We start from the raw sequence: 14,801 nt of genomic DNA on the forward strand, positions 1-14,801 counted from the left end.
ATATTTCGTTTATGCATGAGTGGGCTACACACAGGGTGTGTAGTGGCGTGTCCTCTTAAGCTAGGCAAAATCTGCAGATTTTGTAGTGCCTAGGTTTGCCATATGTATATTCAATTTGCAGTGCCCAGTGAGGGCCTTAGTCATGATGAATTATGATTCAATAAAAATTAATAAGCATAGAATAGAATATAATAGAAAATAATTTATTCAAATAAACTTACATTGTAGCACTTTTGAATAGTCATAACATTTTTTTTTTTAATCTACCGCTCATTCGGAATGCTGTGTCATCACAAGAAGAACAAGCAAGAAACTTGTGTGTTGCTCTTTTAAATAATTTATTCATACTTACAATTTAAGTTTAAGTGTGTGAATACGTAATAGGTTTCCTTATGTTCCATTTCAGTTATATAAAACTCATATTATTGTTTGTCATTCTACTTAAGAAAATACATTTGATATTTTATTTCCATGTATTTAAGATTTGGAAAACTATGAAGTTGGAACGTTACAAATTATTACTTCATATCCATTCTAGTAAAACTAACATCGGAGTTAAGTTTATTCGATACAAGAATAATGAGTCATATTGATTTTATGTACGAGTTCAAGGTATGTAGTAAGATCGGAGACTGATTATGACCCCACTCCAATGTTATAAAGAACAAAAGGTTATTCTATAATATTTCATATAATACTAGCTGTGCCCGCGGTTTCACTTGCGTGAAATTTCTAGCCTATGTGTTATTCTAATGTATAAGCTATATTATTTGCAAAAATTCATTAAAGTCCATTCAGTTTTTATGTACAAGAGTAACAAACATACATCCATCCATTCATCTATACTCACAAACTTCCACGTTTTTAATATTAGTAAGATGTGAGTGTATCGTAGCCTAGTAGTTCATTGTTGCGATTAAAAAGGTCATGAGTTGAAATCTGGCTGATACTAAAAAGAGTCTGTGCGTCAAGTTGTACTTCTGACTAACTTAACACATAAAATTAATCCAAAAAACGTAGGTTCCGCCAACTATCACGATATATTCAAATGTACCCAGCCAAATGTGAGCATGTCAAATGTTGCGTTTACCAGAACGTCGACAGTTGCCAATGCCAGGGGCATTATTTTGAACTACTCTGGATTGACAGTGACAGTGTAGTAATGTTTTGTTTTAATAATAATATAATTATTTTAAATATTAATAATCTTCCAATGTTATTTTAAAATTGTTTAATTTTGTTTAACTTTTAAAATATTTTTTTACTTTTTCTCATTTTGAATTTATTCATTTACTAGCTTTTGCCTGCGGCTTCGCTCGCGTTAATTTATCCTCTTAGGGGTGTAATTTATCAAAATCCTTTCTTAGGGGATGCTTAAATCATAGTAGCTTTATGCATGCAAAATCTCAGCCCGATTTAAAATTGACAAATTTTCATATAAACTTTCATCTCCTATTTTATCCCCTTGGGGGTAGAATTAATCAAAATCCTTTCTTAGCGGATGCCTACGTCATAACATCTGCATGCATGCCAAATTTCAGCCCGATCCGTCCAGTGGTTTGGGCTGTGCGTTGATAGATCACTATGTCAGTCACCTTTGAGTTATATATATTTAGGTTGTTGTTTTAGTATAAATTATTCGGTCTAAGTTTAATTTTAATTGTAATCTAATAGTGTGTAATAATTAGTGCGGAACATTGTAGAAAATTAAAAAAAGATGCAATTAAATTAATAGCAAGGGGCACGGACCTCTGTGGAAATAAATAGAAATATATGTTAATATTAAGTATTATAGAATTACTTTACCTATATACATAATAAAAATCCGAACTAAAGTATGTTATACGTAAAAAAAATATTATCATTCTGATATTTATTTACATAAAAGCGGTTTGATCTGATTTTCACTTATATATCACTTATTTATCTTCAATTAATATTTTCGTGAACAATCTGAAAAGTATTTTATCATACAAAGTCATAAACTTACTTAAGACATGTGTAATGTAAATCCATTGCATGTATTGATAACAAATCTATATTGCTGTATTTAATATCTCCTCAGTAAATAGTTCGAAGAATAGATCAATTGTAGATATCAGAACAGCATTATAGGGTAGGAGATTCCGTTTACAAAAGAACCCCACAATTGTGGTAAATGACAGTCCTGATTTATCGTCGTTTCAAGTAGCAATCCCTGAGTCGCGATATGGTTACGGTTGCCACGTGGCATAATAGCGTGGTATAATAGTGTGTGACTTTTTACGAAGGGGCATTTTGTTCCTGTATTGTTGTCAGAAGTGTGAATAATGTTTTTGGATTAATAAATTGCAGTCGTGTGCGTCTAGTTATCGCTATTTTTATGTAGTTCTGTATAGGGTACTAATAAGGTTTCCAGAAATTAAATGCACGAATTAGTACTACAATTATACTTTTATATAATTGAAATGGTAAACGAGCTTACAGTCCACCTGATGGGAAGCGGTAGCCGTCTAAAGTAAATATAGATAAGTAATAGTAATCTACTTTGCTTTGCATAAAATAGCTTCTGTAAAAAAAGGTTGGTAGGTACTATTTGTCAGTCGATATGTCTGAAAATCAAATTATAATATTACCAGCACATTACAACAAGAGTTGAAGTAAGTATTACGACGACATAGAGAGAGGTGCTCTATGCCCGCTGACTTTTGGATATTGACCGCTCGGTTACATTATCTCATGGGTCCTTGTATGCGAATATTAAGCTTGGGCATTTGTAATGTTGCAATTACTCAAGCAATGTACATATCTATTATTTGTGTAAGGCATAGATTTATATCCGTGAAGTAAAGAGCTCTAAATAGATATTAAAATTAGCAGTGCTCAAGCAATAAAATAAGTAGTAACTACCTATATATTAATAGCACAGATAATATAATATTACATATTAATAGTAAGATAATATTTGTACTAAACTAAGCCTAAATAGGTATATGTACGTAGAACTGCTGTCACTTTATCATTTGATACCCGTGATACCATTCTTTTTCGGACTACTCTAATGCTGTTGGCCGCAACTTGCCTTTATAGCTTCACCGGACGATAGGGAGCGAGTGCATGTGGCACTCCAAAACCGCAGAAGAATTTATGGAGTAAAGGCCCACCACTCCCATCTTATGGATACGAATTTAGTCTGAGGGGATCGCTAGGGGTTCGAACCTCGGCTCAGGTTGATTTAAATCCCCGTTTGTATTGGATGGGACTCCGTAATACCATGCATGCATTTTCATTCTAGAGGACTAAGATGCCATGTGCCTCTTATCTTATAATTTCACTGCCTAATCTCACCCTACAATCTAAATACAGCTTACAAAGTAAGCTTCTTGGCGGCTGAAATAGATGAGAATGATGTATAGTTACTTTTTACTTTGGTGAAACTGTAAACAATTATAAACCCTAAAATTTCTGAATTTTAGAATTAGAATTGTTAGTCTGCCAACAGTTAGGCGCGTAATTGTTACTTTATTGTTAAACTAATAGTATAACAATATTAATTTAATGTAAGTACAAATGAAATTGCAACATGTTAACTAATCCATTAGTGAAACCACCACAATAGACTATTGTGTTTTTATTGTTCCTAGCCACCCCTCTGTAGCTTTAAATGCTATCAACGGATTATGGCTATGGCACAACGCTTTTGTGTTAACAGATTATGGATTACGTTACAGCCGTGATTTTAGTTTCCTGTATTATTCATGTTTAATTTCTATTTATGTTAATTACTTTAATGGGTACTGTGAATAATTTTATACATCATTTATTTAACTAACATTTATTTCTAAATCCGACTCTGAAATGTCATCCCTGATGTTATCATTGGATATAAAAAAATATGTTAAAATCCGATTTTCAATAGTGCAAATAACAATTTTTGTATACTATATTTTTTATGGATGAAAATGGCATAGTGCACCCACTTACGCTGATGATATATGCTGGCAGACAACTGAAGTTTGATAGAATGAGGTCAGGTGTTTTAGCCCAGGAAGGAAGGAAATAATATTATTCAGGGTAGGCTGCGTGCGTCGAACTGAGATGGTGCATTGCTAGCAATGGTGCCACTAATCTTCATTATGAACAACTGCCGTCCTCACTGTACTATAATAATATTTATTTATTGAACATATATTACTAGCACTATGTGCATATGTATATATACATATATGTATGTTTACTAACTGCCTCGTACAACTTCGCCTACGTCATATTCTCCTTATTTCTTCTACATTTTTCATTGCAGCTTCGCTCCTGTTCGTTAAGGTAATATTATATAGCCTATATTCTTCCTCAATAAATGGGCTATCCGACACTGAAATAATTTTCAAAATCTGATCAGTAGTACCGGCTACAATCCGGTTCATCCAAACTCACTTTTCCTATTTATAATATTAGTATATAGTAGATAGTAGGTAGTTGCAGATAGTAGATATAAGTATACATACATTCTTAAAATAAAGTCACAACCGAAATAGAAAATGAGTATTCATAGTTACTGTATGACATATATTTTCACTTAACTTTAGGTTTAAGTCAATACAGCCTAAAAATGTTCTGACTTTTGTATGTTTAACATACAAAGCTGAGTAAATACCTAAGGATAATTAATCCTAGGCCGCAGGAGGCGAGCTCTTCATTTAAACAAAGTTATTACTAAATTCAAACAAAGCAAGGTAAACATTACCAACTCTTTATTAATATTATGCCAAACAACAGGATAGCTACCTATTACAATGTTTGCTTCATTAAAATTTTATTCATATTTCATTTTAAACATTGTCATTTTAGTAGGTATGCCATGTTGAATTTACGGTGTAACTGTTATTTATGTAGTACATGGCAATTCGAATAATTAGGTAGGCTATTAGAGGTAGATTCTATATAAAATCGTGTAACTCTGTTATATGTTATGCTATTTTGTGGAAATCCAATTCTTTGCTTAACGGTTTTATATTATTTTGTTCAATTTCGCTACAATTAGCATGCGTGAGACCACAGGTATTCAGTGCGGAAGCCTAGTGTTGTCTATTCGGCGTTTGAGTCGTAGTCTGGGCGCCGAACAGTCAAAACTAGACTTCCAAGGTTTCCGCTTTTAAATTTCAAAATCCAAACAGTATTAAATTTCAAAATCCAAACTCTATTATTAATTGACTGATAATGCCTCGTGTTAAGGCGAAATACGTACCGCGTACCACCATACGTACCGTAGATCTAATAACAGTCGTAATTTGATCACATATAGAGAAGGTCATAGCATTTCCAGTAGCGGTGGTCAGATTTCCACACTGAATATTTATTGTTTCTTTTTTTTTTTTTTTTTTTTTTTATTTTATTTTGAAAACCAACAGCGAAATACAAATAATAACAAATAATATGTACTTAAATATAAGGCCAATTAAAGGTTTTCTCACAATTACAATATTCAGTATTACATCACTAAAGTATTAACATATTATTGTTCTGTTTATCCACAAGTCTAATTTATACAATATAATGCTTATACCATCTAATTTATGCAAATTTTACTAGTTAGTTTCTACGAAGTAATAACTGTGTAGCATTAGATTTAAATGTTACCTTTTTTATGCTGTGGTTACGCCAAACGCGATGCGTACCTGGTTTGTTGATGTGCATTGACACCCCTCCCGGCTAATTCAATAATCAGTGATGTCATAGCTTTCGCCGCGCGCGCACGTCGCACTCATATCGCACGCATGTCTTAATAGTTGCAATCAACCTGAGTGAATTCCTGAGATTCCCGTAACCGTGTGGGCCCACTGAAGAACAAGCACATTGAAGTAGGGTAAGTCATTCATATACGACCAGCCAGTTTCCTATACAACAATATAGTCCATCGAAGAAGGCTAGATCATAGCCACCGCCGCACCATTTATTGGCCTTCCGTCGCCGGATCACAATAGGAATCGCAATTTATTTATTTAAAATTTGTTTTAATTTTTTCCTATTGTGAAAGTCGAGTGAATGACTCGCATGTAATATTGAACCTTATTGCGCATGTAATAGGATCTATTCAAATTGCATACCACGGTTGCACAAATATAACGATACATTGGTATTTTCGTTAATAAATAAGTTTATATTTATGTCGCTTATGAATTGTTCATAACTCGCAGCTCAATTCTTCAATTTCGCTTTATATCTGTTTGCGTTGTTTCGTTCATTTAATTTCACATTCACCCGCATTATATCGATATTGTTCGATCGATCGAAGCTTCTAGAAATATTATAGTTGTCGTTATACTATTTGACGAAACAATATTACCTGTCGAATATTATGTATGATGATTGTAGTGTTTGAATGTTAAGATTGTTAGTATTTTAGTGTATGCACTTTAGAATACTCCCGCGTAAAATAATAGTTGTGAACATAGTTATTTTATATCTTTTTAGTTATAGTTATAGATATATTATCTGATTTTCTATGACATCACTCACTTCGATTTCGCTTTATGTATAGTTTATATTCCGTATTGTCGCACGTATGTACCTACATACTACCGCTTATGAGTAGGTATATATAAATTTATTTGTCACGCGCTTTAGTGTTTAAAACGTTATTGTGATTTACTTCTCGCACCGCATATTTAAAATATTGCTTTTATGCATTATTTTATTTTTCTCGCATATAGGTATATATAGATAATAGTTGTACCTATTTTTCGCATTATTAATTAGTAGTTTTATAGCATAGTAAGCATATATTTTTTATGTATGCTAGTTTCTATCGCGCATCATTTCTCGCATTTGTGTACTTATTTTCGCTACAAGTACATCTGTCTGTCTTGTAGGTATTTAGTACATTAAATACCTATTATACTTTATTATTGTTTATCGCTCGCCCTTTTACGGTAGTACAGGTATAGTTGTACGTTATTACCGCACATAGTTTTATATATCGCATTTAATTAGTTTTCCGTTGTTATTTTTTAAGAAGTATATATATAAATAATAATAATGGCTAACACAAACGCAAAATTAAAAATGTATGAAGCAAAACGTGCACAATATTTTTCGCAACTTCAGTCTATTTATGAATTATCTTCGAAAACTAAAATGGAGAAACATCGTAATGTTTTTATTGCAAAAGTTAGCCTGATCGATCAAATGCGCACCGAGTATGTTAAAATTGTCGATGAAATTATTCTCCTTAATTTGGAACTAAACCCTGATTATGTAGTTAATTATCAATCTCTCACCGCTTTTGACGAAATGTTTTATTCTATAAAGATGATGGCGGTCTCGTTACAACCTCAATCTTCGCGAACTCCAGCTCCCGCTTGTCAGTCTGCTTTACCAGACAACAAACAGGGATCAGTAAGGATCCCCCAAATTGTGTTACCAGTCTTCTCAGGTGATATTTTAGAATTTCCTTTCTTTTACGAAACATTCAAACAGGTTATTCATGACAATGAATCCTTTTCGGACTCAGAACGTTTTCATTATCTTATGAGTCACCTATCAGGAAAGGCTAGAAATCTGTGTGCTGGCTTAGTACCAGCAGCCGAAAATTATCCTATATTGTGGCAAGCTTTAATCGACAAGTATCAAGATAAACGCTCTCTTGCAACGTCATATTTAGATAAATTATTTTCTTTAAAATCAATTAACGGTCCTTCGGCAATAAACTTAGAAAAATTTATTGATACTTTCTCGTCGACTATCGCAGCATTAAAGCAACTTAAAATTGAAAAGCTGGATGATTTTATATTTATTTATATGGGATTAAAGACATTAGATCAGGCTACCGCGCAGTCGTATGAGTCATCAATTAGAGGAGAAGATGACATACCGCAGTTTGAAAATTTTATAAAATTTATACGTCAACACGTAAAAATATTACAACGCACGTGTAACCGCACCGCCGGCGCCGCTGCCGCCACCAAGTTGGACGGTCCCGCCGCCGCGTCCGCCAGTGGTCGTGCACAGTCGCATCAACGATCGATCGCTCGATCGCCACGTACATTTTTAGGTACTAATCCTACGCAACGCATTTATTGTTCCTTATGTAAAGGTGATTCACATTCTCAATTATATAAATGCAAACAATTTTCAACTTTCACAATTAATGATCGATTTAATTATATTAAAACTAACCGTATGTGTACTAGATGTCTAAGTAGTCAACATAACTCTTTCAGTTGTCAATCAACTTCCGCCTGTCGAAATTGTAACAATCCGAGACATCATACGTTGCTTTGTTTTAAAAATAATAATTCCGCACCTACGCAAGTATCTCAGGGTACGAAAAACGCACAGACATCTTCCACGCACGGTCGCCAATTACCACCATCTTCTTCGTCGCAATTGCCTCCGCTTGCGCACACACAACCCACACAACAGACACGATTAGAACCAACTCCCGTTCCTATTGAAACCACCACTGGTGGAGACAAGGAGTCGTTATGCACGCTTTCATCGTCCATTCATGAGCAGCCGTATGTGACTGAAGTACTTGCTACTGCCAAGGTATTTGCTACTGCTCGTAATGGGAGTGATGTTGTCATTCGCTGCTTATTGGACCCCGGGTCACAAAAGCATTATATTACTTCTAAGTGTTGTTTAAAATTGGGTTTAACCATGCAGCCGGACGCACATACCACCGTTAAGGGTATAGGTGGCGCCACTGAACCAGTTAAGGGTGCAGTTGATCTCTCTTTCCGATCGAGATTTAATCATGAGCAATATTATAATATTCGCGCTTTAGTTTTGAATAAAATAACAGGTAACTTACCAACATGTCAAATTGATGTTGGCGCGCTCAGTTACTTAACTAATATTCCGCTCGCAGATGATACGTGGGGAACACCATCAGAAATTGACCTTTTGATTGGTGTCAATCTATTCGCGACCCTTTTGTCTGGAGGTAAAATTATAAATTCACCTGGTACTCCAAACGCGTTGGAGACTGTTCTCGGTTATCTTATTTTAGGTGAAGCTCCCACCTTAACTTCTACGTCTTCTTCATTCTCGTTCTGTTCCACCACTTCGTGCGAGGTTTCAGTATTAATTCGCAAATTTTGGGAGATTGAAGAAGTAGATCGCAAACCAATAACAAGTATAGACGATAAATACTGTGAAGATTTTTATACCACAACGACCACTCGTAACGAATCAGGTCACTACGAAGTCGCTTTACCATTTAAGTATAGTTCTAAGTCTTTAGGGAACTCTTTCGATATCGCTAAACGCAGATTTTATCATTTGGAACGTAAATTCGCATCGCAACCGCAACTGAAATACCTTTATGATGAGGTAATTCACGAATATATAGAAAAACAATATATTTCTCCCGTAGACGTAATTGAAAATAACAGCCCTAGTTATTTTATACCGCATCACGCAGTCTTACGTGAGGACAAAGTGTCCACGAAAATAAGGCCGGTACTAGACGCAAGCGCGAAGTCTAGTACTGGATTTTCGCTTAATGATATTCTACATACAGGTCCTTCCTTACAACAGGATTTATTTATTATTCTCTTGAATATGAGATTGTTCGCAGTCGCCATCTCAGCTGATGTGCGACAAATGTATTTACGAATAAAAGTTCGCCCGCAAGATCGTTGTTTTCAACGTATTGTATATAGATTTAGTCCTAATAAACCGCTCCAAGTCTTTGAATTTAATAAAGTTGCATTTGGCTTACGTTGCAGCCCGTACTTAGCGTTACGTACTGTAGCTCAGTTAGCTTCCGATGAAGGAAATAAAAACCCTATCGCACTGGTTACCATTGAAGATTCTATGGAACCTTATTTATATTCGCTCGCTCGCAAATTTTCGTCATGGATGAAATTACTTCGTGTAATTTGTTATATTTATAAGTTCGCTAATATTCTTCCACGCGGCGTCATATCCAGTTCCGATTTGGATTTCGCCGAACGTATAATTATTCGCGCTGTGCCCGCTGCACACACACATTTTAAAAACGATATTAGCAAGTTAAATAATAAAAAACCTTGTACCGCATCAATAATTAAATTAAATCCATTTTTATCAGACAATCTCTTAAGAGTTGGTGGTCGTCTGACTCATTCTGATGAAGATTTCGATTATAAACACCCTATATTACTTCCGGGCAGAGATCATATAGTTCAATTAATTGTAACACACTTTCATCGTAAAAACCTGCATACAGGCCCAGAATGGTTAATGTCAATACTACGTACTAAATATTGGATTCTCGCAGCTCGACGTATGATTCGCACGATCGTAGCTAATTGTAATATTTGTTTCCGCAATAAACCGCGTCCTACATTCCCACCGATGGGTGATCTGCCTGCACTAAGGGTGAAGGAAGTTCCTAAAGCCTTTGTCCATTGTGGCTGTGATTTCGCAGGTCCGTTTTTTGTAACCCCTTATCGCGGTCGTGGTATAACCACTCGCAAAGCATACGTTTGCTTATTCACGTGCTTAACCACTCGGGCTGTTCATATTGAGCTCGCAAGTGAATTGAGTACAGTTTGTTTTCTCGCCGCGTTAAAACGTTTTCTCGCTCGCCGCGGTCCTATTCAATGCATGTATACGGATCATGGTACTAATTTTATAGGGGCACGATCCTACCTACGTGAACTTTATTTGTTTTTATCGCAAGAATGTAGATCTGTTTGGGATAAGGAATTAGCTAACAATGGAATTAAATGGACCCTTATCCCTCCTAACGCACCGCATTTTGGAGGATGCTGGGAAAGTAATATAAAATGTGTCAAAAGCCATCTAAGTAAAGTCATTGGGCTACAAATTTTAACCTTTGAAGAACTTACGACTGTTCTTACACAAATAGAATCGCTATTAAACTCTCGCCCATTGACCGTCTTAAGTTCAGATCCGTCGGACCTGGAAGCATTGACACCTGCTCATTTTCTTAACACTATACCGCTAAAACACTTCCCAGCACATGACGTAAGTGACACTATTCCTCATCTTTTGAAACGACACGAGCTTTTAGACCAACTCGTTCAATCGTTTTGGAAGAGGTGGCATCGGGAATATTTGCATACGTTGCAATTGAGACGCAAATGGAACACGCCGGCCTTTCCTATCCAGGAAGGCACGATAGTAGTTGTTATGCAGGAGAATTTAACTCCATTACATTGGCCTCTTGGTCTTATAACACGAGTTTATAAGGGTAAGGATGGCATTATTCGCGTTGCCTCAGTCAAAACAAAGGCTGGTATTTTTCAAAGGCCAGTGGTAAAATTATGTCCATTGCCTTTGCAATAATATGTATTCTATAAGATAGGTAGTACGCATTTATAATAGGTTAATAAGTTAAGTTAAATCCTTTGCATTTTTCTTATTTAGTAAATTCCGCATTTGATATTTTTTGTATTTTTTCTTTCTTGTTTTTTGTATTTGTCGCATTCGCAATAAGGTTCAATTGTGTAGTTCCTTTATTTTTTTTTCTTTTGTTAATTTTACTTTGACATTATGTCAAGGCGGGGGGCATGGTTACGCCAAACGCGATGCGTACCTGGTTTGTTGATGTGCATTGACACCCCTCCCGGCTAATTCAATAATCAGTGATGTCATAGCTTTCGCCGCGCGCGCACGTCGCACTCATATCGCACGCATGTCTTAATAGTTGCAATCAACCTGAGTGAATTCCTGAGATTCCCGTAACCGTGTGGGCCCACTGAAGAACAAGCACATTGAAGTAGGGTAAGTCATTCATATACGACCAGCCAGTTTCCTATACAACAATATAGTCCATCGAAGAAGGCTAGATCATAGCCACCGCCGCACCATGCTGAATATATCGATTTCACTAAAAACATCGTTATACAGCTTCGGTAGTCGTATTCGTGGCGCGTTCCTTGCGTAGTTGGTGTATGCTCTTTGTATGTGTAGTAATGGTGGAGTGTTGCGTCGTGAACGTTTAATTGGTACATTGTATGATATACTCGATACTAAATCTGGACAATCGAGACGTCCGTTTACTATATCATGTAATAAACAGATATCCGTCAGCTTACGTCTATCTTCAAGTGTCAATATATTGTATTGTTTACAGTTATCCTTATAAACAGCTGAATTTGGCTTACGAAATCGGTAATTTAGATTTTTTATAAATATCTTCTGTAAACGTTCTAAGCGATCTTTGTGAATATTATACTGTGGGAACCAAACCGTACTAGCATACTCGATAGTACTTCTGACATAAGCGTAATACAAAATTTTTATGGTGTTAATATCATTAAAAGATTTACTACTTCTCATTATAAATCCAAGATTTCTATACGCTTTATTGGTAATTTTATCAATATGTTCTGTAAATAACATTTTATTATCTAAATAGACTCCTAAATCCCTTACTACCTTAGATCTCTTTATAGGGACATCATTAAAATTATATAAAAATGTAATAGGGTTAGGTTTTCTGGTAAAACTGATGCACTCACATTTGCTGATATTTACTGTTATTTTATTATCAGAGTAATAACGAAATAGAGCTCTTAGATCAGATTGTATTTTTATGCAGTCTTCTAATTTGTCAATTTTAAGAAATATTTTTTTGTCATCTGCGTACATTAGATGTTTCACGGAAGTAAGACAAGTGGGAATATCAAATATGTAAGCATTATAAAGTAGAGGTCCTAAGTGGGAGCCTTGAGGAATGCCTGACGGTATCTCAATAAAATCTGATCTATAACCCCCAATCACAACAGCCTGAGAGCGTTTGTTTAGATACGATTCAATCCATCTAAGCAAGTCCCCATGAATTCCCAGAGTTTGGAGTTTTCCCAGAAGGATCAGATGATCCACGCGGTCGAATGCTTTCTCGAAATCCGTGTAAATGACGTCAACTTGACCACCTTTATCCATATTAGTTAGGATATAATTAGAAAAGCATGTCAAGTTGGTGACAGTGGAACGCTTTTTAAGGAATCCATGTTGAGAATCTGGTAGATATTTATGTATGACTGGATATATGAAATCAAGAACCAGCCTTTCAAAAAGATTGCTCACTGTATTTAATATTGATATACCTCTATAATTTTCTACATTTATTTTGGTTCCTTTTTTGTGTATTGGTACTATATGCGCTTTTTTCCAAACATCAGGGAATATACCCTCGATAAGAGACATATTAAAAATTTTTGTTAACGGGAGACTTAGAGTTTTAGAACAGTTTCGCCAAAATATCGGTGGTATACCATCACATCCAGCTCCTTTTGATACATTCAGATGTAATAAAGCTTTCTCAACTGCTGAAACAGATATTGATAATCTTGAAATATTGTCTTTATAAGAGATAGATTCTTCCGCCTCAATTGTATCGGTTGAGGGTGTACCAAATACACTTCCAAAAAATTCATTAAATGCGTCACAAATTAGTTTACCGTCTGTAAACTCATTTTTGCCATATGTAAATTTTTTTGGATAGTTGGATCCGCCTCGTATAGATTTAATATAAGACCAGAATGCTTTTGAACTATATTTAATTGCTTGTTCGGTTCGCTTAGTAAAACTCGAGAAACAATTCATCTGTACGCGATGTTGACGTTTTCGTAAGAATGCAAATTCATCATAATCCATTTCGTTACCATACTTTTTCCATTTTTTATGCGCTTTAGATTTTTCTTTAATAATTTTAATTAAGGCGAGGCTATACCAGATAGGATATTTGTGAGTACTATGTTTGGCCTTAAGCGGTATATATTGACATATGGTATCATTGACAATTCCATAGAAGGTTTCACATGCTTTTTCTGTTGAGTTACCTTTAAATAGCGAGTCCCAGTTAATTGTACTAAAAGCTGTATTAATCTCTTCATAATTACCTAATCTGAAATTATATTTAGGTACAGTTGCTTCGACTAATGGTGTCACAGATAGATCTAAGACATCTATTGAGAGTGCTGGGTGTGCGCCATCAATGTTAACAAGCGGTGAACTACAATTTATTATATCAAGAGGGAGATTACAGAAAACTAAATCTAGGGTGTTACCGGCATGATTTTTTGTTGTATTAAATTGTTTGAAGCCTAGCAAACTCATATCATCTGTCAGTATCTTGCCCGCCCTCTGAACATCAATATTACCTGTAGTTATATGCGTAGGGCCATCGATGTCCCATGTAATACAGGGTAGATTAAAATCACCAATCACTAAATAATTTTGAAAGTTTTGTGTAATTTCTATAGTTGTTTTTACATTTCTCAATAAGATGTCTATATCTACAGGGATACGTTCAGAATTAGGTGGAATATATGCCGCAGTAATATATAAGTTAGCGGTAGCCGCAAGCGCTCGCGCTGGTATCATTATCGTTACCATCTCTGACGGTGGTTTATGCTCTGTAAAATCGCAGAGGGCGGCACATAACTCGTTACGAACTAATATCATTACGCCACCTCCCCTTTTTTTTCTACTTGATACTGGGTCACGGTCACATCGGAAAACGTCATATCGCTCATCACAAAATTCTCTGTCGTAAATTCCCTCATGTAGCCATGTCTCGGTTATGATAATAATGTCATATTCATTACATAAGATTTGTTGTCGTAGTTGTAGGCATTTAGTACGAATCCCGCGAGTATTCTGGTAGAATATCTCAAATTTTTTTGGTTTTTTGCTTTTTGAACTCAACACTGTGATAGACTAATACTCCAATAATATTTATTTAAAAGTAAATTATTTGTATGAGTATAATGACATGATTTATGTATGTATATATGAGAGTTAACAATTACTGTGTAGTGACACACACATTTAAAAAGTAATCTATACAGAGTGTTGAACAG

General features: G+C 35.2%; 2 protein-coding genes across 2 annotated transcripts; one reads left to right on the forward strand and one right to left on the reverse strand.

The window, feature by feature from the left end:
* The first annotated feature begins 579 nt into the window (after positions 1-579).
* LOC131850106 (uncharacterized) lies at positions 580-11,277 on the forward strand. The gene is made up of 4 exons (XM_059200273.1): positions 580-612; positions 8,317-8,698; positions 8,783-8,923; positions 10,055-11,277. Exons 1-4 carry the CDS (start codon positions 580-582, stop codon positions 11,275-11,277), a joined length of 1,779 nt encoding a protein of 592 aa, XP_059056256.1.
* A 504-nt stretch (positions 11,278-11,781) lies between these two features.
* On the reverse strand, positions 11,782-14,403 carry LOC131850107 (uncharacterized). Its single transcript, XM_059200274.1, has 2 exons — positions 12,584-14,403; positions 11,782-12,205 (listed from the first exon to the last, which is right to left on the reverse strand). The coding sequence occupies exons 1-2, from the start codon at positions 14,401-14,403 to the stop codon at positions 11,782-11,784; spliced, it is 2,244 nt and encodes a 747-aa protein (XP_059056257.1).
* Between the last annotated feature and the right edge of the window lie 398 nt (positions 14,404-14,801).

This window comes from Achroia grisella, unplaced genomic scaffold, assembly GCF_030625045.1.
Source record: "Achroia grisella isolate CSIRO2021 unplaced genomic scaffold, CSIRO_AGI_Agris_v1 utg702, whole genome shotgun sequence".
In the NCBI taxonomy this organism is placed as follows: Eukaryota; Metazoa; Arthropoda; class Insecta; order Lepidoptera; family Pyralidae; genus Achroia; species Achroia grisella.

Coding starts and splice junctions, on each gene's coding strand:
- LOC131850106 (XM_059200273.1), top strand. CDS start 580: ATGAGTCATATTGATTTTATGTACGAGTTCAAG. Junction 8,699..8,782: donor CGCCACTGAACCAGTTAAGG/GTGCAGTTGATC, acceptor ATAAAATAACAG/GTAACTTACCAACATGTCAA. Junction 8,924..10,054: donor CGCGACCCTTTTGTCTGGAG/GTAAAATTATAA, acceptor CATTTTTATCAG/ACAATCTCTTAAGAGTTGGT.
- LOC131850107 (XM_059200274.1), bottom strand. CDS start 14,403: ATGATATTAGTTCGTAACGAGTTATGTGCCGCCCTCTGCGATTTTACA. Junction 12,206..12,583: donor ACTTCCGTGAAACATCTAAT/GTACGCAGATGA, acceptor TTATGTCAGAAG/TACTATCGAGTATGCTAGTA.